General features: G+C 41.0%; 1 protein-coding gene and 1 long non-coding RNA gene across 3 annotated transcripts; one reads left to right on the top strand and one right to left on the bottom strand.

Annotated features, from left to right (window-relative positions):
- The first annotated feature begins 3,058 nt into the window (after positions 1-3,058).
- LOC120462939 (alpha-2,8-sialyltransferase 8E) lies at positions 3,059-20,741 on the top strand. The gene is made up of 7 exons (XM_039651640.2): positions 3,059-3,219; positions 5,896-5,976; positions 7,332-7,418; positions 7,712-7,856; positions 13,211-13,323; positions 15,797-15,874; positions 20,133-20,741. The coding sequence occupies exons 1-7, from the start codon at positions 3,071-3,073 to the stop codon at positions 20,632-20,634; spliced, it is 1,155 nt and encodes a 384-aa protein (XP_039507574.2). The 5' UTR covers positions 3,059-3,070; the 3' UTR covers positions 20,635-20,741.
- Positions 16,700-19,415, bottom strand: LOC148970690 (uncharacterized). 2 transcript variants are annotated; one of them, XR_016148124.1, is made up of 6 exons: positions 19,020-19,415; positions 18,507-18,586; positions 18,180-18,257; positions 18,000-18,051; positions 17,368-17,428; positions 16,700-17,095 (listed from the first exon to the last, which is right to left on the bottom strand). It is a non-coding gene; the product is annotated as an uncharacterized LOC148970690 (long non-coding RNA). The 2 variants fall into 2 exon arrangements; XR_016148123.1 differs by lacking the exon at positions 18,000-18,051 and having other exon boundaries at positions 16,702-17,095; positions 19,020-19,401.
- Positions 20,742-22,774: the final 2,033 nt, after the last annotated feature.

Below are 22,774 nucleotides of genomic sequence, written 5' to 3'. Positions count from 1 at the left end.
CGTTTTTTTTCGCACAAAAAGTAGTCTCGTCGCTTGATAAAGTTATAGTTGAGCCACTGTAGGCACATGGAATATTTAAACCTTTTCTTTTAATGACTTTCTGGGCCGTCAAGAGCCAGTCCCTCAGGCTGTCTATGGAAGAGTGATCCAGCCCTCAGATTCAATCAAAAATATCTTTATTTGTGTTCCGAAGATGAACGAAGGTCTTACGGGGTTGGTACAGCATGGGGGTGAGTAATTAATGACTTAATTTTCATTTTTGGGTGAACTAACCCTTTAAATATACAAGCTTGATAAAAATGCTCATTTTAGAAGAAAATTTCAAATGGCACTTAGAGGATTTTGCATCTGAACTCTTCATTTGTTTAGGATTTAAAGGTTGTTGAGGATATTTTGCTACGCCCATTTCCTACATAAACCCAAAGAGAAAAGTTCAATATTTGTTAAATAATTATTGAGCTAGAGAGTCCAGACAGCCGGCTGCGTTTTTCGAGATGTCCTCAAAAGTCGGTCTTGGCACCTTGGACGAAGACACCGCATGCCAATGTTCAAGTCTGTCAGAGTTAGTGAAGCGCAGAGTAGCGCCATGACAGGTATGAACGTGAGGCTGTGAGGGATAGACTTACCGTGTTTCCAATGGCATCCGCTGATAAAAGCTGAATAAAGCTCCTAGATTACTTACAATTTTCCACAGCTTAAGATATTTTTTCAGTGTTTCATGAGCAGAACAATCCGAAAACACATTAAATAACAGCACAGCCCATTGAAGAGATGTCTATCCCTCACAGCCTCGCTTTCATTCTCATTAAAAATCAAAGATGGCGCTGCCGTGAATAAGGCGTATAGCCATTTCTCCATGTTATAGTGCCATCAAGTGTCCTTTCCCCACCTGAAGCACAGAATTAACTCTTATATGTGAGATCTTAAAGAGTTTTAGCCATTTTATTTCGACTTTGTTTTGATCATCGGCAATCAGACTCCAGAGAATCTTCCTGCACTGGTTTGGTTCCGATCAGGTCCAAAAAATCCTAAATTCCAGAAACTTTTGCCAAATGACGAGCAATTTTTTTTTCTGTTTTAAGGATTCCAATGATACAAAAACACTGACGGTTTAGAAGTTATCGGCCATTTCATTTAACATGTTGAATTTAACAATTACAGTGAGTGAACGCGCTTGAACCGCTAAAAACACATTATATCGGCAAAACCCAATGCAAAGCCATCACACGCCACCAGCTGGAGAGATCAGCGATAATATTGTAATATCTTGTGCTGTATGTTGTAATTAAATGCCTGTACGATTAATGGCCATAGTGGCCTTTTTGTTCTTCTGACGAGTGTTTCTCTCACCGCTTCGGCACAGCAAACACACATGCTAAGAAGCAATTTGTAAATGTGCGATTACTATTCTCAAAATAATGAGTTAACTGTAATTATCATGTGTTTACTCGTGGATAAATGTGTGCTCAAAATAATGAGTTTACTGTAATTATCATGTGTTTACTCGTGGATAAATGTGTGCTCAAAATAATGAGTTTACTGTAATTATCATGTGTTTACTCGTGGATAAATGTGTGCTCTTCGAGGACAGAGTGACGCTCGAGTTCATGATATCATGAGAACATTAAACATGTGTAAAGTGAGGAAAAGCTCTCTAGGTTCAGGATTATTATCTACAGATACTTCAGCTCCTCTCGTTATCCCCATTTAACAGGATTTGGTAACGATGTTGATGTGTATAAAATAATCCCTCTTTCAATATCGTGTAGCACAGTCTGAGAGGGTTTCCTGCAAACCAGGAGATCTTTGATCAACATACTGGCAAAACTTGAAGAACTAGAATATCGTGTTATATATCGACTTCAAAAGTGAAACTATATACACTCGTTACATGCAAAGTGAGATAATTCAAGCATTTGTTTGTTGTACTTTTGATTAGGCTATGGTTCACAGCTTATGAAAACCCCAGTCAAAATTACAATATTGTGAACAGGTTTTCATAACCTGATAATCATCACAATTATATATATGAAGAGTTCAGATGCAAAAGCCTCTAAATGCCATTTGAAATTTTCTTCTTTAATGATGATTATCAAACTTGTATATTTAAGTTCAGTAATTTCACTTAAATAACAATTAATAGGTAATTATCATTGCAATATAAGTGAAATCACTGAACTTAAATATACAAGCTTGATAAAAATGATCATTCTAGAAGAAAATTTCAAATGGCACTTAGAGGCTTTTGCATCTGAACTCTTCTTATATATATAATATATATATATATATATATATATATATATATATATATATATATATATTTCCCATGTTATATCAAGTAAATAAAGCTTCACACATGAAAATAAAAAAATAAAAATAAATAATAAATAATAAAATAAATAAAATAAAAAATTAAATAAAATAAAAGACATACACAGAGGAAACCTTATGCATCAGTGAAAATATCATCATAATATTTCAAGAATCTGTCACTTTTCTTGTTTTTAATCAATCTTAGAGACTTCAGAAATGTATCAATTTCGATTAAGAAATGTGGAAATGTAGGCTGCGATTTAGAGAATTTTTGCTTGTGAATAAAATTTTCCCCCCAAAAAATTAACAATGTAACTAATTGAAGAACTAGCTTTATCTTCTTTATAGTAACAAATTATATCCTTTAATTGAAAGGATTTGGAAGAATCAAGGTGATCATCACAATTATAACAAATAGCCTAGCTAAATATAGTCTGTGGCGTCATCAGGACAGACTGACTGATCTCAGATCTGCTGCTGGTGTGTGAGGAGCCGTGTTTGAGGTCAAAGTTTGTAAACCTGCAGTTTTCCCTGGGAATGATGACCGTACACACAAAGTCGATGTACAAAAACAACATGGATTTTAATAAACGCTATATAGGATAAGAAAGAATGAAATGTATGGCTACTTGAAGATTGTGACACTGACACATCATGCATCATCACTGCAGAGGATTTATCATACATGAAGAGAGGAAGTTTTATAAGTGACAGGGGCGGAGTTAAGAACAGCTGTGTGTGTGTATGACTGTCATCTATGATCTCTCTCAGTTACACACACACACACACTGGCCCAGCTCTTGTGCTTCTGATGGCAGTGGTGTTTCTCCAGTGGATCTTCAGGCTCCTGATGGTCCTGGTCATCTCTGTGATGTTCTACTACACAAACGACACACACTCGTCCAGGTGAGCGCGCACTCCTTTATCTTTCTGAAGACTAGCTCGCTCACATCTGGATCTTTCTGTGACTGCGATTGGGTTTTTCTCATGGAAATTGGAAATTTGTTTGTGAAATTTAGCCTATACAGTTAATTTATTAAGATTTAAAATAATTATATACGTATATATTTACAGTGTATATATTTTACTTACTGAGCACTTTTACTAAGTTTGTTTCAAAAACCAAATTCAAAACGGTCTTAAATATAGGCTAGGCTATAATCTGATTTCTAAAATCTAAACCTCTATGAACTAACTGGTTTATACCACGGTACTTGCCACAAAACACTTTAAAAAAAGTTTATATTTTAATTAGTTTTAAAAATCGAAATCTAAAGGTTTTTTTTTTTTTTTTTTTTTTTTTTTTTACAATAACTTGGTTTCCCTGGTTACCCCCGACAGTTTATAGTCGGAGAACCCTCAGTTTAGCGTTAGCTACAAGCCAGAAAGTTAGCCTGTTTTTCATGTAGGCGTTTGTCTAGCTTTACACTTAAGTTTTTTAACCTATAATTAAAACACAGGCGTAGTATAACGGCTAGATGTTTTTTGATACAATAAATTGTAAACGAGTACTTTGACTGCCTGTTGGTTACTCACAGCTAATATAGCCAGTGCATTTAATAATGTCGAACGGTCAGTTTCACCAGAACTCCTCTGTCCCTTTTTAATGGACACCCTGCAGCCAATCAGAATCGAGTATTCACCCAGACCATGGTATAATAAAGATTTATTTAGGCTATTTTGTGGATGTATAAGTTACCTTTGGCTTTATGAAGAGACTTTCAGCCCTGATCTCTGGCAATGCAAGTTTATATACTTGACACACTATTAATTCAAATGCTTTAACACGGAAAAATAACTAAAATAATAGCAAGGAAACTTAAACCAGTTATTAAAGGAATTAAAAGAGTAAAAACATGATATATCGCTGCTTTCTCGGTCTGATTCTGCCTAAAACTGACTGCAGTCGGTCTCGACATCATTATTTACGTGTATCCACCTTTAGTATGCCCGTTTCGCCCGTAATAGGCGTTAACCTTCCGGACAACGTGAGCGACAGTTTAGCCAATCATCACACACCGGCCCAAACTAACCAATCTGAGCCCACTGCCTTTTTCTGAGGGAGTGGTTTCATAGACTCAGGAAGTCAACCGCTCGTTCGAGGACAGAGGAGAGCGCGGCTGACAATAAAGGTGAAGTTAATGAAAAATAAGACTTTTAAAAAAAGAAAAAAACACGAATACATGTTATATTGCACACCATAAACAACGAAAAAAAGCAGTCGACCCCCCCCGGTTTCTGATCATAGGCAGAGGGGTGAACCACCAACACCATGATAATAAATGTTCCTCTTTAAACGCATTTACTAAAGGCTATATGGAGGATTTGCATTCTATATGGAGGAAGTCCCATTTGACTAAAGCTAAAGTAAAGCTACACAATGATGCCTTATTTACATAGCCTACCTGCTTATAAAGAGAGGATATGTGCGCTCGTAAAACTAATCCACTCACTGCTCAAAACAGTGGTTTTTATTATTTTATGACGGGGATAACTGATCCTAGACCAGCATTATGGACAGCTTTTCCCTCTAAAAGCAATCGGAAGCATATGGAAGCTTGCTTTCACCATGGAATAAAATAAATTAAAATATAAATGCGACTTTTTAATTACAATTCTGACATACATTTTTCACAATTGCAAGTTTATCTCACAATTCTGACTTTATAACACGCAAATGCGACTGCATATCACGCAACTCTGAGTTTTATAACTTGCAATTTTGAGTAATCACATTGATATGCCTCACCTGTCACCTGTCTCTCTGCACAGGAGAAGTGTTGACTAACACATATTTAGACAGACTTGTGACGATATTTGAGAAAAATATTTGCTGATCGGAACAGAGATAAGTTCCTCTTTTCATAGTGTATCGCAGTGAAGCTGACACACAAGACACAAACCTAGCATCATGTCCGGACATCAGTTCGTCACTTAAGAAACATAATTAAAGCTGCAAGCAGCATTTAGCGGAGTTCAAGCATTTAAGGCCTTTAAGCACATAAGCGTTTTAGACATTAAGTTTTATTTAGCAATCATTTAACCACTATCATCATAGATGGAAAAGACCATTTACAGCCAATTTACTATAGCAAATTTATGGGTTTCAAAGCTTTTTGACAGTTTTGGCATCACCTACGGTCCGATATTCATAATATTTCGCATGCTTGATTACTATGTTATGTCACATATTCCCACCAATTTTTTTGAAGTTCTGAGTTTTCTTTCAATATTTATAGGCTTTTGAGTGTCTTTTTGTCACGCCCCTTTTCTAAAAGACTGTTACAGCCACCCGAATGCAAAAGTTCAACTTTTTTTTTCGATAATTATTGATCTAGAGTATCCAGAGAATTGCCCTGGACTGGTCTGGTTCCGATCATCTGAAAAACCAGGGACTACAGTAGTACGCAATAGTAGCCTAGGTTTTGGACAAAATTCGACATTGCAGAAAATGTATGCTGCCTAAATTGAAATTAGAGATGTACATTTTGTCCATCAAATACTTTTTCTCAGCACTGTATGTTTGATAAAGCCTCTGGTTTAATGCAAAGAACAATTCATTTGATGCTTTTTGTCTTTCAGAGATGCGATGGCGGAGGCGCTTCAGAAGCTGCGCTGCGCAAAACTCAGACGCAAGTTAACCGTTCTCAAACCGGCCAAAGAGTGCGTGAGAACGAAGATCACCCAACGATCCTCATATTTCAGAGAATTAACATTCACACACTGCTCGATTCTGTGCAACTTCCGATTATAAACTCGTTTAATTGTGCGATACTCCGCAGATGACGTTAAAAAAAAAAGATATTTACAGCTTGTCATTTTGTGAGAAAAGAAATCTTAAAAGTTGTACGTTGTAAAAATTATACAAATTCAGTGCTTGTAGGCCTACTGCAAATATATTTGTAACGCAAATGTGGTGTATTTTGAAACTGATTACAAAACTCTTAACTATTTTACGTGGAAACTAATGTTTTGATGTAAGTGTTTGATTGTTGCGCTCTAAAAACACTGCGCTGAAGTTAAAAGTTAAGCTTCTCACCTTATTAAACGCTAAACCCCATATGATCGTGTCCCCTTATTGTGTATTTAACCCCAATAATAGAGGAGCTTTTTACCCCAAATTGTACATTATTCTTAAATTATTCTACATATAAGTATTCTACATATAAATACATATTTTCTACACATAATTTATTCTACATATAAGTATTTTACATATTCTTTAATTTTACTACTTGAACATCATTGACAGTCTTGCAATTGAGGAAGTAAGTGTAATTTGACTTTCATCCTGGCAGATACTGTGCTGTTTGTTCATCATCCGCTGAAATGTATTTCACTTGCACGCCTCTACAAACATTTGAATATTTGTTTTAAATAGGAAGTTTATCTGTACTTAGTTTTGTGTGCCATCATACGCATCACAAGGCAGCCCTCCAAGATAACTCACAAGAACACGAATACAAACACATGCATTACTCAAATGCTGCCGCACTATAATAATCATCATAAATATTAGTGACAAAATAAATACCACTAATAATGGCTATTTAGACGAGAATCTCTGGGAAAACAAATACATATAAGGGGTTTTTACAATACTAAATATTTACCTGTAAATTATGCACCATTTATCATCTGTAATACCACCAGATCCGATATAAATATATAAACCTGGTTGTGTATTCCCCTACTGCTGGAAGCATTGTTTTCAGACAATAATTGTATTAGGTTTTGCATTTGTATAAATGTTTAGACATGATTAAAGACTACAGTCAAATCTGGACACAGAGAAAACATTTCATTACTCATACAAAAAATGCTGGGTCAAATATGAACAAACACAAACATAGGGTTAAAAATGTAATTTAACCCGTCCATATTTGATCCAAAATTGGGTTAAAACTACCCAACATTTTTTTTGTATGAGTGACTTAACATCAATCTGCCCCTGTGCCAGAGAGAGTAAATAATGAGAATGATTGTTTTTAAACATCTCATGTGTTTCTTTCTTTTAGGATAGACATGAAGAGTTTTACCCAGGAACTCTCCGATTTCTTAAACTGTCCTTACAAGCCGAACACGACTGAACAGGACATGAACAGGTGTGTGATTTAATCTCCAATCCAGTTCTGCTATGCTTTATATGCTGATTAACAGGTTATTCAATTAGATGGGTCTCATTAATGAGCCTGATGTCACTGCATTAACTGACGTGTTTTTCATCTCTCGTTTTGAGCTTGAAATATGAATCTGTGTGTGTTGTCATTTAAGATACGCTCATGCTTGCTGCTGTTTTCCCTCCAAAATGATGTTAACTTCCTGGAGGAAGTTGTCATTAGGAACCTTTGATAGTTAAATGGCCTGACCCCTCTCTCTCTGTGTGTGTTTATGACAGAATCCGGTTGCAGTTTTGTTGTAACGCCACAGGATCATTCATCCTCACCAAACACAACACAGCCATCAATCAATCCATCCAATATGAAACAAGCAGAACAAAAACATACAAAATGAATGCAGCACTTCACAGTATGCTGCCTGAGGTGTGTGTGTGTGTGTGTGTGTGTGAAAGAAAGTTTGTATGTAATTTCACTAGTTAAAAACGCTTATAAAATTGGCCAAAAGATGTTTTCATTTTAATCTAGCATTTTGTGTATATTTCTGTAATGGATAGGTTTAGTAGTAAGGCTTGGGTTAGGCCAGAGAAAATATAAATCAATGGGCATAGTCTTGGTTATGACTGTAACCTTGGTTCCCTGAAAAGGGAACGAGACGCTGTGTCGAGAATAGCCGCTGTGGGAATGAACGTTGTGAAGCACGTTTGAAATCTGTCCAATGGCGTGACGGGATCGACCAGGAAACTATCAAGTATACCCGAATCAAGCAGCGCTGGATTCTGATAGGATGAAGCAAGTTGCTCACAAGCACGCAGGAAGTATGGCAGGTCCTTTTCAGGGAACCACGGTTACAGTCATAACGAGACTTTCCCTTTCAATGAAACTCGCACTGCATTGAGAATTGAGGCCGTGGGAACATTTAAGCCCTCGCCGGCATGATGACAAATGCTTGTCTTGTGTGAGATTGAGAAGCGCAGCACTAAGACAAGAGCACCTGGGATCCTGGTGTAGAGCCGAAGTCTAGGTTATAACATGATGTGAAGTGTGTGGAGAGGATCAGCTCGCTGCATCACAAACATCTTGAAGGGAGACTCACGATAAAAAATAGCCTAAAAGGTTTTCCAGGCGACTCATACTCAAGAGAGACAGCCTCAACTATCCACTTGCTCTTGCTCTGCTTCGATCAAGGGGACCCCTTGCTGGGTGACCCAAAAACAAACAAACAGTAGTTTGGTTTTATGCCGCAGGGCATCTAGTGCTCAAACTGGACAAAGTGGATTATTCTTTGGTCAGTATCCTGAAAGGCCTGCAGAACGATTGATTTGGTCACATTAGAAGGGACCTTTGTAAAACAAACCTTGTCCTGGCAACTTTCTCCAGAACTCTCCGGGGAAGCATGAGGGGAAACCAGGGTGTCATCCCTCAAGATGCAAACACCTAGTCCAGGGTTTCTCAAACTCGGTCCTGGAGAGAGTTTAGCTCCAACCCTGATCAAATACTCCTACCTATGAGTTTCTACTGATCCTGAAGACCTTGATTAGCTTGCTCAGGTGTGTTTGATCAGGGTTGGAGCCAGTGTTGTAGTACTCGAGACTCGGACTCGGACTCGAGACCATATTTTAATGGTCTTGGTCTTGTCATGGACTCGTGTGCATTTGGACTCGGAATTGACTCGTATTCGAACATTTTTTTTTTAGGACTCGGACTTATTCCCGAGTCCACTCGAGTTCAAATTCAAAATATTTTTCATGATTATTAATGTATGTTAATAAAATATTTCTTTAAATTGATTGACATGCTCAGTGATTGGTGATTTTCTAGTGCGCAACTGCGCATGACAAATTGTAATAAAATTACTTTTAACACCACCTACTATGTGGCCTTTTTACCCTAAACTGATCATATTTTTTAAACTCTGGTCTCGGTCTCGACTCGGACTCGACCGTCTCTGGTCTCGGACTCGACTCGGACTCGACTCTCTCTGGTCTCGGTCTCGACTCGGACTCGACCGTCTCTGGTCTCGGACTCGACTCGGACTCGACTCTCTCTGGTCTCGGTCTCGACTCGGACTCGACCGTCTCTGGTCTCGGACTCGACTCGGACTCGACTCTCTATGGACTCGGTCTCGACTCGGACTCGACTCTCTCTGGTCTCGGTTTTGACTCGGACTCGACCGTCTATGGACTCGACTCGGACTCGACTCTCTATGGACTCGGTCTCGACTCGGACTCGACCGTCTCCGGTCTCGGACTCGACTCGGACTCGACTCTCTATGGACTCGGTCTCGACTCGGACTCGACTCTCTCTGGTCTCGGTCTCGACTCGGACTCGACCGTCTCCGGTCTCGGACTCGACTCGGACTCGACTCTCTATGGACTCGGTCTTGACTCGGACTCGACCGTCTCTGGTCTCGGACTCGACTCGGACTCGACTCTCTATGGACTCGGACTCGACTCGGACTCGATTCTCTATGGACTCGGTCTCGACTCGGACTCGACTCTCTCTGGTCTCGGTCTCGACTCGGACTCGACCGTCTCTGGTCTCGGACTCGACTCGGACTCGACTCTCTATGGACTCGGTCTTGACTCGGACTCGACCGTCTCTGGTCTCGGACTCGACTCGGACTCGACTCTCTATGGACTCGGTCTTGACTCGGACTCGACTCTCTCTGGTCTCGGTCTCGACTCGGACTCGACTCTCTATGGACTCGGTCTTGACTCGGACTCGACCGTCTCTGGTCTCGGACTCGACTCGGACTCGACTCTCTATGGACTCGGTCTCGACTCGGACTTGACTCTCTCTGGTCTCGGTTTTGACTCGGACTCGACCGTCTCTGGTCTCGGTCTCGACTCGGACTCGACCGTCTATGGACTCGGACTCGACTCGGATTCGACTCTCTATGGACTCGGTCTCGACTCGGACTCGACTCTCTCTGGTCTCGGTCTCGACTCGGACTCGACTCTCTATGGACTCGGTCTTGACTCGGACTCGACCGTCTCTGGTCTCGGACTCGACTCGGACTCGACTCTCTATGGACTCGGTCTCGACTCGGACTTGACTCTCTCTGGTCTCGGTTTTGACTCGGACTCGACCGTCTCTGGTCTCGGTCTCGACTCGGACTCGACCGTCTATGGACTCGGACTCGACTCGGATTCGACTCTCTATGGACTCGGTCTCGACTCGGACTCGACTCTCTCTGGTCTCGGTCTCGACTCGGACTCGACCGTCTATGGACTCGGACTCGACTCGGATTCGACTCTCTATGGACTCGGTCTCGACTCGGACTCGACTCTCTATGGACTCGGTCTTGACTCGGACTCGACCGTCTCTGGTCTCGGACTCGACTCGGACTCGACTCTCTATGGACTCGGACTCGACTCAGACTCGATTCTCTATGGACTCGGTCTCGACTCGGACTCGACTCTCTCTGGTCTCGGTTTTGACTCGGACTCGACCGTCTATGGACTCGACTCGGACTCGACTCTCTATGGACTCGGTCTCGACTCGGACTCGACCGTCTCCGGTCTCGGACTCGACTCGGACTCGACTCTCTATGGACTCGGTCTCGACTCGGACTCGACTCTCTCTGGTCTCGGTCTCGACTCGGACTCGACCGTCTCCGGTCTCGGACTCGACTCGGACTCGACTCTCTATGGACTCGGTCTTGACTCGGACTCGACCGTCTCTGGTCTCGGACTCGACTCGGACTCGACTCTCTCTGGTCTCGGTCTCGACTCGGACTCGACCGTCTCTGGTCTCGGACTCGACTCGGATTCGACTCTCTATGGACTCGGTCTCGACTCGGACTCGACTCTCTCTGGTCTCGGTCTCGACTCGGACTCGACCGTCTATGGACTCGGACTCGACTCGGATTCGACTCTCTATGGACTCGGTCTCGACTCGGACTCGACTCTCTATGGACTCGGTCTTGACTCGGACTCGACCGTCTCTGGTCTCGGACTCGACTCGGACTCGACTCTCTATGGACTCGGACTCGACTCGGACTCGATTCTCTATGGACTCGGTCTCGACTCAGACTCGACTCTCTCTGGTCTCGGTCTCGACTCGGACTCGACCGTCTCTGGTCTCGGACTCGACTCGGACTCGACTCTCTATGGACTCGGTCTTGACTCGGACTCGACCGTCTCTGGTCTCGGACTCGACTCGGACTCGACTCTCTATGGACTCGGTCTTGACTCGGACTCGACTCTCTCTGGTCTCGGTCTCGACTCGGACTCGAGTGAGGTGGTCTCGACTACAACACTGGTTGGAGCTAAACTCTGCAGGACAGTGGCCCTCCAGGACCGAGTTTGAGAAACCCTGACCTAGTCGAACACCCTTTATATCTACTCCACCACCTTGGGGTGGGGTGTCCATGGACCAGGTTTCCGCCCCTCCCTCGACAGTACATCCGCTCCCTGGTTTTGGCACCCCTCCACAGAAGCAACCATCTAAGACTGCTCCCCGGCCTGTGAAAGACGCATCCGTAGTTAGCATTTCGCAATGACAAGGTTACTTCTACATTGATCGTGTGAATCAGATTGACCATTGAGGAAAACCCCCTGGTCTTGAGCCACTCATAGTGGTTCTCATGTACAGCAGGCCAAAAGGTATCACATTGGACGCAGCTGCCATCAGACCCAACAGTCCCTAAAGCTGCTTTACAGTAAGTGACTGCAAGAATCGGACGCAAGCTTTTTTTAGAATGATAATATACAGTCTGTAGAACCCTGTCTGGGGGAGGAACATGTCTATGGCCCCCTTCCCCAGTAGAGCTTTTACCTCCTGGTCCATAACCAGAGCCTGCTCGGGACTACCACTGTGGACGGGACCCCCATAAATCTGGGCGTGCGAGACCCGAACCAAATCTACTAAAACAACCAGTCTCTCAAAACTGCTCTCTGGTGTTACTCAAACGACCAATTCGGTGAACCGGCAGGGAAAAACCAAACTGATTGCTCTGAAACCCTTCCCAGAGGGAGCGAGCATCCCAGCACCACTACGTTTCAAGGTGGACATCGAGATATGGGCTTGACGAAGATGAGACCTGAGAGTTGCTGCCGCCTGCTTGTTTGCCTTCTGAAACCTCTTGATGACTGTATTGACTGTGTTGCCGGAGGTGAAAGCGGGGCGTCCATGAGGAAACGTTCATCTTTCTCATTTATCCCTGAGAGGTTTAACCAAAGATGCCCCTCCATTGAACGGCTGATAGATTTAGCCATCTGGCCTAGAGAAGGATCTGTGGCCCGATGCAGCACTCTCAAGATCTTGGTCTCCTAGCAGGTCAGTTTGGTACGCCTGAAGCAGAGATGTGGTGTGTAGACATGCCGCAGCCTGACCTGCTTACAAATAAGCTTTACCCACCAAAGTTGATGTTGTTTAGACAGGCTTGGTGGGTAAGGGACGTGCTGACTCAGGGAAGAGATAGCTGGAGTTGGATGTCTGAGGATAAGAGTCACAACCTCCATGAGCTCTTCATATGCAGGAGTTTTTTTTTTTTACGCGCGTACCTCGTCTTTGCATTGAATTAACATTGAAATCATTCGCGCCTGACGCGCTATTCACGTCCGGTGTGAACACACCATTATAGTTTCCTGGCCGTGATGTCACCCGCCAATGATGTTGTCATGCCATTGGACTGATTTCACACGTGCTTCACGACCCAATCACACAGACGCGTTCCCACAGCGCCAATTCTTGATGCAACGCAAGTTCCTTTGAAATCGAACTGTGCAATATCCTCATTAATATAGTGTGTGTGTGTGTGTGTGTGTGTGCAGGACTACCCCTGGTCCGGTCGGCGTCTGGGTCGGTGTGCTGTGGTCGGCAGCAGTGGGATTTTAAAAAACAGCAGCTGTGGACGTGAGATTGACAGCACAGATTTCGTCATACGGTAAACACATCCCATAATTCCTTGCTCCCTCATTGGCTTCAACAATGTTGTCACAGTCAGCTCGTTCAGCCATAACATAAAATAGGAGCACTTGCACAGATGGTTTGACTTGCAAGTTTCAGATCCAACCCTGATCTCCAGGAGCAGCACCTTTACGAGGCTATTTCTTACTTTTAAATAACAGAAAACAACAGTTTCAATAGAGAGCCAAATAAACTCTTGAATGCAACAATTTGGACATTTCATCACTTGGGATTTGAAGCCCCAACTTCCTAGTCAAGTGTTCATTGCTTAAAGAACATACAATCATGAATATGTAGAAAACTTAAGCAATTTATATTTCTTTGCTTACATTGCAATCAGAATCATTTAAAGTAAAAACTATGATCATCCTATTTGATCACACAACTTTCTGGGCCCTAATACGTCAGGTGAGAATAGACACGGAATGAACAAAAACGAATCCATGTAGAAGTCTAGTACAATACTTACCCAAATAACAAAGGAATCAAAATGACTCAACAATACAAAGACTTTTATAACCCGCAACAGATCAGGTGTTTGTCGCTTAACACCACGTGCCAGATTTTCATGAAAATTGGATGAACTGTCTAGGAAGAGTTCGAAAATTCAAAATGATGGAAAATTATGGCATATTGTAGAATTTTGTTTTTGGCCCTTATGAATAGAAAGTTATTAAAAAGACACTCCACCCATTTGCATTAAGATTTCCATTGTTAGAAATCCAGTCATACTATTGAACGGTCGTGAAACACTCTCTCATTTTCCCCTGAGACGAGAGAAATCCGCTATTTACACTTTTAACTTCCTCCCACAATGAAGAATCGTCATTTTACGTCATTGTAGGAGGAAGTGGGGAGGATTTCTGTAAAGACTACAAGCACTAGATCCCACCCTTTCAAACCCGCCCATAGGGGGTTGGACCTAATGCGCTAACAGACCAATCACAGATCAGCGCCAGTGCGTTTGATTTCACTGGCAGAAACTTTTTGAAAATTTGGACAAAGGTACTGAATACGCAGACGGATGCATTATGGATAGGGTTGAGTACCGAAACGCGGTGCCAATAGGGAACCGGTTCCGATGTAAACGGCAAGTGGCTGAGTCGCTGTCTCACGATTGGGGCGGCAGTGGCTCTTGGTTCATGTAGGTTGTCTACAAACTAGAAGGTTGGTGGTTCAATCCCTGGTTCCACCTGACCAAGTGTTGGGACCAAGAGTTCATTTTTGGACAGTTGCACTAAAGCGAATCAGTTAGAGACTCCAATTTTGTCGTGTTGAATGTTTGGACTGTCCTCTATCTATGTGCCAAATTTCACATCTTTTTACAATATGGTTCTATGGGCTGCCATTGCAACCCGGTCTCATCCCAAGACGTCATATAACTGACGTTTTGGGACGTCTTTTGACCATACGTCAATATTCGCCTTTTTAGGGCCCCCTTAAACGTCGGTAGATGAGGTTATGGGATCCTAACTCTACCCCAGACCTAAACCTAACCCGTCACCTAACTGACGTTAAAGGTAAAGCGTCAGTTGTATGACGGCCCGGGATCGCCATCTACCGACGTTTAAGGGGGCCCTAATAGGGCGAATATTGACATATGGTCAAAATACGTCCCAAGACGTCAGTTATATGACTTTTTGGGATGAGACTGTGTTAGCCATTGACTTACAGAGCACAATAATAGTTAAATTCAATAAGTGGCATCACACCTTGTGTTCTTGACCACTAAAAACCCCACAGACGCGTATTAGAGGAGGGACCCAAGCCACTTCTACAGACGATCACAGAGACTTTGAACTCTTTTAAATCTAGTTTATCAGTCCAGTTTCATTGTTGGGGATTTTGCCCAATTAAAATACAGTTCTAGTGATGTGCGCTCACTTGTGTTTTTTACAGCAGCGTTGAAACGTGAAACAGCTGCAGTCAGTTTCTCTGTGAAGAGTTGAAATGGTTAATCAGTGTACAGTCTTTATTTTTGTGGATTTACACAGAAAGCACACGACACACATCTCTTATCAGCTCGGGCGAGGGGCTAATATTACACCGGCTCTATCTGCTGTTACTGTGCAAAGGCTGTTAGAGCAAATTCTTTTGTGAATGCTTAACTAGATGGCCAAATAAAACAGACAAGTGTGACATGTCGTGAACACATCACATACTTCAGGAAGTCACACTAGCAATGACTGTGAACATGAAATCACACACCACTTTAGATCTGGTTGTGTTTGTCAGTAGGAGACCATTTTAAAATGACAACCATGTTAATATGATTTTATAGTAAAGTGATTATTAAATATCATCAGCATCAGATTCTCTTTCTTTCTAACAAACGCATGGATAATATACGTAGATCCCAACATTACTTTAGCTTGGACGACACACCAGTTATGTTTACTTCTTAAAGATTGAAGAAGCACCAGTTTCACAGATTTATTTTTCTCTTTCAGGTTTAATTTGGCAGTGGTTAATGACAGTGATGTTGGGCTGAAGACGGATCTGATAACCATCAACCCCAGTCAGATCCGGTTAGTGCACACACACACACACACACACACTCCTCTCAGTGAGATTATTTAAAATTATAATAATATTAGACACTTTTATTCTCATATATCCAACATATACTGTATATATGCAGGCATACAGTTAGATCTGTTTTTTTCAATATTGTTTATTAGATAACGTGGTAACACTTTACAAACTAACATTAACAAATATTAATAAATATGGTAACACTTTATTTTACAGTGTCTTTGTTACATGTTACATGCACTTACCACAGCAATAAATGTAAATTATACATAATTACATGCAATTAACCCTCAACCCTACATGTTTTTTAATGATATTACCCAGCAAACATTTTGACGTTTATTGACCGTTGAAAAGACGTCCATCCGAGACCTCCCGTCATGGTTGAAAAATAGTTCCAAAATGGAAGTTGAACCGACGTCTTCGACGTCATCTGGCCGTGAATTGCACGTCTTTTCTGCGCGTCCACGGACGTCTAAATGGGCTTATTTTTTTTAGTTCTGCAGGATCTTGCTACCTATTGTATGTGTATATATATATTCCTGCATATAAAATAATTACACCCATATTGTATAAGTTCGTGAAAGTCAATCAATCAGGATATTTCTATACACATCTGAACTTATAGGTTCTAAAACAGGTCCAAAATCGGTCCGGTCAGACCTGGACGTCTATAAAACCGTTTAAACACGTCTACATCAACACATTACTTCTGGACTAAGGCAAAAGAGTTATAATTTACAACAACATTTTATTGAGAATATTACATTTGAAATGTCTTCCAGTTGTTAAACTGCTAAAAAAATAAAAATAAAATAAAAATAGTACAATGACATTTTCTGACAGTTGTGACAGTTTCACATTAGGGTTAAGCAGCCATTAATCAAACCAGAATATAACAAAAGTACAGGAACTGTCAACACATTCTATAATATTACAGAAAAGTCGTTCTAAAAATATTCCACCATTGATAAATAGAAGTCAGAGCTGTGGCAGTACTAACTTTCAGTTACTTCAGTCTTGCATTACTGTTAAACAGACATAAATAAAATTATTTAGAGTCTTTGAAATTTGTTTATGGCTTTAAGGTTTTGGTTTTGTTTATGGCTATTTTTATATCCAGCTCTTCTTGAGTGTGCTTCAGGTGTTCGCCATTGCTGCATCAACATCTTAATCTGTGGCGTTTGGGCTCCACCTCGTCACAATCACAGCATCTGAGGGAAGAGAATGCGGTTTAAAAAAAGGCTCATTTTTAGGTTAATTACGTACGGTGTTTGAAAATGTCTGAAAATAGCAATGTTATTTTTCTGCATAATAATCTTATGCCAATAAAAGATGTTCTGGACTAAATGCGTTTGAAGAGTGAAATAATTAAAATAAAATTACATTAAGGAACAAGAGATGTATTAAATAAATATTTGTAAAATGTAAATTCAGTTTTGGATAGGACAACCCCATGGCTGGAAAAAAACATTAACGTACATACCCTCACTTCTGTGTTCTCTCCCGAATGCAGCGGTCAAGAGGCAAGACAACATTAGGAAATTCTGTTCATGAAAACATAACAGACTTAAATAAGAGAGTAGTTTAATAAAAAAAAAAAAAAAAAACAGTAAACAATATTGTTTTATTTTAACTAGGCCTACTTTGTGGATATAGCAAGGATTTAGACATATTGTTATCCAATTCTACCTAGTAAACTATTGTAGCCATATAATGATCATTCATAATGACTAAATCTAAGGTAGCCAACCCTGGTCCTCGAGAGCCTCACTCCTGCTATTTCCAAACTATCCCTGTCCTACTGCTGAGTGCTGACTATTAACGGATTAGGTGTGTTTTCAGAAGCTGCAAGGGCAGGAATAGTTGGAAAACAAGCAGGGTAGTGGCTCTCGGGGACCAGGGTTGGCTACACCTGGTCAGCGCATATTTTAAATTGTGTAATAAGACTGCTGTTCAAATGTTCACTTAACAGTGTAATAATGACTTAGATACTATGAAATTAGCTGGCTGTACTTTAGCTTTTTCTTGAGCAATGACAGACACAGGCTCTATATTTGTATTCAATGTAAATTGTGTAAAAAAAAATAAGATGCAAATAGCAAAGTTCTAACATACAATTGGGTGTCCTCTGGGACTGGGATGATAATGCAGAATTTGGAACTGGTGACTATAGACATTAAAAACAAATGGGTGAAAAATATTTTAAGTAAGTAAAGACACCTTAATCAATAAACACCATTACAAAACAAACAAACAAAACTTTGTGAAGGACATAAAACAAGAAAAATGCCATGCCTCTTTCGGTTCTGCCAGATGGCCTGGAGAAGGATTCCTGAATTCTACGTCTGACAGATGGCTGTTCGTTATGTCACCCTGAAAGACAAATTGAAAAATAAAATTCACAAAAGTGATCACAAAATTGGTAATCTTTAGAGTATGGTTAGAGACTTGTAACAGAGCAAAACTGGAAAACTGCCTTATAGAGAGTACATTAAGTGTCTTCTAAGTGACAATAATACACTCACATTACATTCCAAATATTATCAAAAACATAAGATTTATTCTTTGCATACAGACAGTATTTATAATCAAATGTGCAAAAATGTACAGTCAATACTTTACATTTAAAGCTGAGGCCATGGTTGAGGAATCAGATAGTCTCCATCCAGATATGTGCCTATTTTCATTGTGCATTACCTCACCTGCACAAAAAGTTAAATTTATTGTAGTGTAAGATATAAACACAGTCAATCACAGAGCCGTTTTGGGATATTATGTTAACACTTATGGAAAACATAACCTGACTTGGACCTGAAATATTATGAAAGATCCTTAATGGTCCGAACCAATAAAGGGTCCGTGCAGGAGTAGCGCAAGATTCGTTCCGCTTTCGATTCGCAGATTCGTTCCGCTTTCATTTTGTTTGACTTTTGCAACGTTGCGGTCGCGTGAACGCGACTTATAACAAAATCTGGTCTCACCGGCGGAGAAATGGTCGCAATCTGAAATTCTGCCAAGTTAATTTTATCCAAACTCAAACCTTTCAGTTGAAAGTGTACGCATCATTTATTCCGGTTCATGAGTCAAATTACAAAACTCAAATCACATTTATAAAATAATACAAAATGTACTTACCAAACAGCAGATTTGTAGTAGTTCGTCAACTTTTTGTACAACAAATTGCCCCCGATCATCAAGTCCTTCTCGCCTCGTCGTGGTTGAAGAAGAAGAAAAAACAGGAAATTGGCTGCGTAGTTGCTTTATCGCGAGATAATCAATCATATCGCGGGATTTGTTATCAAATCTCGGTAGCACAGTTAAGTGTAAAGGTTGAGGACGTAATTGTACTTCAGAACCTCGTAAAAACTATTTGGGGCATATAAATTATTTACTGCAATATCAGCCAAGGTGTAAGCATATTGCTTTTTCATATTTCATAAGGATTTCATAGCGGGTCACGATGGACTATAAATGCACGTGTAAAGGACGTCACCTACTGGACGTCAACTTACAACTGATCCACAACATGAATAAATGCAGTGGCTTTGCAATCACTGGGCATTTTGTGATTCTAATTTACATTGTATACAAATCGTGTATTTCATAAAGATAATTCCTGATAATTTTTTTCTGTCTGGCTAGACTAGACGTGCAAAAGACGCCAGTGGACGTTCACAGCCAGACTAGACGTGTAAAGGACGCCATTGGACGTCTTCACAACCTCTTAAAAACTACTTCGGCAATTACATTAATTATTGCGGTATAAACCATGCGAGGATTAAGCGCAGCTTTTGCATATTTAACAAGGATTTCATGGAGGGTCATGAGGGACTATAAATGCACGTGTAAAAGACGTCGCCAAGTGACGTCCTTTCACCCGATAAACTGTATATAACTACACGTACCTAAAACTTAAAAAAAACTATTATGCATGCAACTGTAGACATGTACAAATGCATCTGAATGCATTTTTAGGAAATTTTCTGTGTTACATATTTTTACCGATTTATGAGGTCCTGGCCGCAACTATTTTTGGCCAGGGACACGACGTCGCCGTCGGACCAATGTTTGCTGGGTACTCTGTACTTAAATATAAAATTACACTGTAACAATGAGACCTTAAAATAAATACTGTAAGAAATGACGTATTGCCGATAGTTATAGTTATACATGTTAGTTAATACATAATGTTAAGTAATGAACCTAATTGTAATGTGTTACTGATATTGTGTGTGTGTGTATCTATAGATACAAAGACCTGGAGAAGAATCCGGATCCGTTGGTGGAGCGGGTCAGTGTGTACGGAAACGCCTCCGTCATTATTCCAGCCTTCGCCTACACCTTCTGCACATCAGTGTCAATCAAAGTGCTCAAAGTCCTCCAGCCAATCAGACCTCATCAGCCGGTGGTGTTCTTCAGCCCCTCTTACCTGCGGTCACTGGACCGGTTCTGGAAGGGGCGTGGCCTGCGGGAGACGCGCCTCTCCACTGGGTTTATGCTAATCAGCACTGCACTGGAACTGTGTGAGCATGTTCACGTTTACGGATTCTGGCCGTTCGGCAGCGACCTGCAGGATCAGCCGATTCCATACCATTATTACGACCTGAAGCGTCCGCACCCCCACATGCACAAGATGCCGGAGGAGTTTGTGCGACTACTGCAGCTCCACAGCCAGGGGGCGCTGACACTGCACCTGCTGCCCTGCGACTCACCAGAGACGGATCGAGAAAATAATTTATATACTGTGTGAGCATGTTCACGTTTACGGATTCTGGCCGTTCGATAACGACCTGCAGGATCAGCCGATTCCATACCATTATTACGACCTGAGCCGTCCGAGCTCCCACATGCACAAGATGCCGGAAGAGTTTGTGCGACTACTGCAGCTCCACAGCCAGGGGGCGCTGACACTGCACCTGCTGCCCTGCGACTCACAAACACACACTTGCACTATGTCTGAAAACAGGGCGTAACGATATTCTAACCGAACCGAAAAACCGCGATACAGAACTTATGATTTGAATCGCGATACTCTCATTGCGTACCGAACATGCCCCGCCCCCTGCTACGCCGGCCCCGCCCAGCCCGGCTCATTGGACCTCATGTCTTATGGTAACAGTACACAACAAATTCAGTTTTGTACAACCCGATCTCACGACCAAGTTGGCATATGACCGACCTTCAACGTTGAAATATGGTTGAAATAATGTCAGTTGTTGTTTCAACATTGAAACAACGTTGATATAACGTTGAATGCTAAATGGTTGAAAAATGTTAACAAAACACTTCTAAATCAACGTTGAAATTTTTACAAGATCTGTACGTTGGAACAACTTAATGTTTTCAACAACATACAACAGAAATATCTGCCTTATTAAGTAGTATTGTGATCATTATTAGCATTTAATGATATTCTGCCATATAATGATATTCTGATAATACAGCCTTTCAATGGATATGTTAAAATATAATTATTATCATTATAGACAACTCTCCAATAATTTCAACCTCAAGAGTGCAGCAGAAACTTTTTGCTTTGTGATTTTGTGTGGATTTACAATACTGTGTGCTTACCTAACAGTTTAACATGCTTTATTATTTTTTTTAATCATACACTGTCATGAAAACACCATTTGACAAATTAATTAAATAAATACAGACTGCAAACTAAATATACTATACACATTTCGCTACGTTACCACGCTGAAACTACTGTTATTGGTTGTTTCACCGGTTTACTTTGATCATGATTGGTTAATCTTTCTGTCTTCCAGGAAACTAGCCAATGACAAAATGCGTGCCTATTTTAAGTTTGAAAATACGTCCGTTATTGTTTGAGTCGGTGTTTGAGGTGAGCATCTGCTCTGCTGATTATTACCCCGTCGGACACGGATTATTTTATAAATTCTTGTTAAATTCTTATTTTGAGCGAATTTGAGTTGTGATACGTCAATGAAGGACAAAAGCGGGAATGTGAACAGAGGATGGGGTCGTAATGTCACGTGGTCTATAAAAATACTGGCGAAATCACTTTTATGACATTTTTAGGTCAAACCGTTCTTGTCTGTCAGTCAGTCATGTAATGGAGATTTATGGGGCCCACCTCAAAGAGCAGCACAGAGAAGTCCAGATTAAACATGATTGAATGACTCGTAAATGTAAGTACACATTGATGGCCTAAGACACGAAACGAGCGGTTTGTGTGAGAAAACCAACAGTATTTATTTCGTTTTTACCTCTTGTAACCACAGCCACGTCCAACTGATTAAGGCACGGGCGCTTCGGTCTGCGCATGCGCCGGGAGTGATCTCTTGCGTGTGTACGTCATTCATTGTTTACACAGAGATTCGGAAGTTTTATTGCGATTTCCTATATATCTAAATATGTTTAGATCCCAGTGACAGTTAAAACTTCCGAAATCTCTGTGTAAACAATGAATCACTTCCGGCGCTTGCGCAGACCGATTATGCCTTCAGATCACTTGGACGTGGCTGTGCTTACAAGAGGTAAAAACGATATAGGCCTAAATACTGTTGGTTTTCTCACACAAACCGCTCGTTTCGTGTCTTAGGCCATCATTTACGAGTCATTAAATCATGTTTAATCTGGACTTCTCTGCATGCTCTTTGAGGTGGTGACCATAGACCTCGTTTATATGACTGACAGACAAGAACGGTTTGACCTAAAAATGTCAAAATTGAAAATACTGTGGAAACAAAGACACCTACATCTTGGATGCCCTTGAGGTAAGATAAAACATATCAAAAATTTATTTCAAAGTGACCTTTAATATTAAGCAGCAATCAATTCCACCTTGAGGCTCTGAAGAACTGCTTGTTAATTATGGTTGATATTGTACATTTACATCTGAATACATAACATGCCTTGGA

The sequence above is a fragment of the Pimephales promelas genome, chromosome 20 (assembly GCF_988280905.1).
Source record: "Pimephales promelas chromosome 20, fPimPro1.hap1.1, whole genome shotgun sequence".
Lineage (NCBI taxonomy): Eukaryota > Metazoa > Chordata > Actinopteri > Cypriniformes > Leuciscidae > Pimephales > Pimephales promelas.
The sequence above is the reverse complement of the archived record's forward strand: the minus strand, read 5'-3'. Positions and strand labels throughout refer to the sequence as shown.

Excerpts from the sequence above, each read along its gene's own strand:
- LOC120462939 (XM_039651640.2), top strand. The coding sequence starts at position 3,071 with ATGATCTCTCTCAGTTACACACACACACACACTGGCCCAGCTCTTGTG. Across the intron at positions 13,324-15,796 it reads AGCACAGATTTCGTCATACG|GTTTAATTTGGCAGTGGTTA; the intron begins GTAAACACATCC and ends TTTCTCTTTCAG. Across the intron at positions 15,875-20,132 it reads ATCAACCCCAGTCAGATCCG|ATACAAAGACCTGGAGAAGA; the intron begins GTTAGTGCACAC and ends GTGTATCTATAG.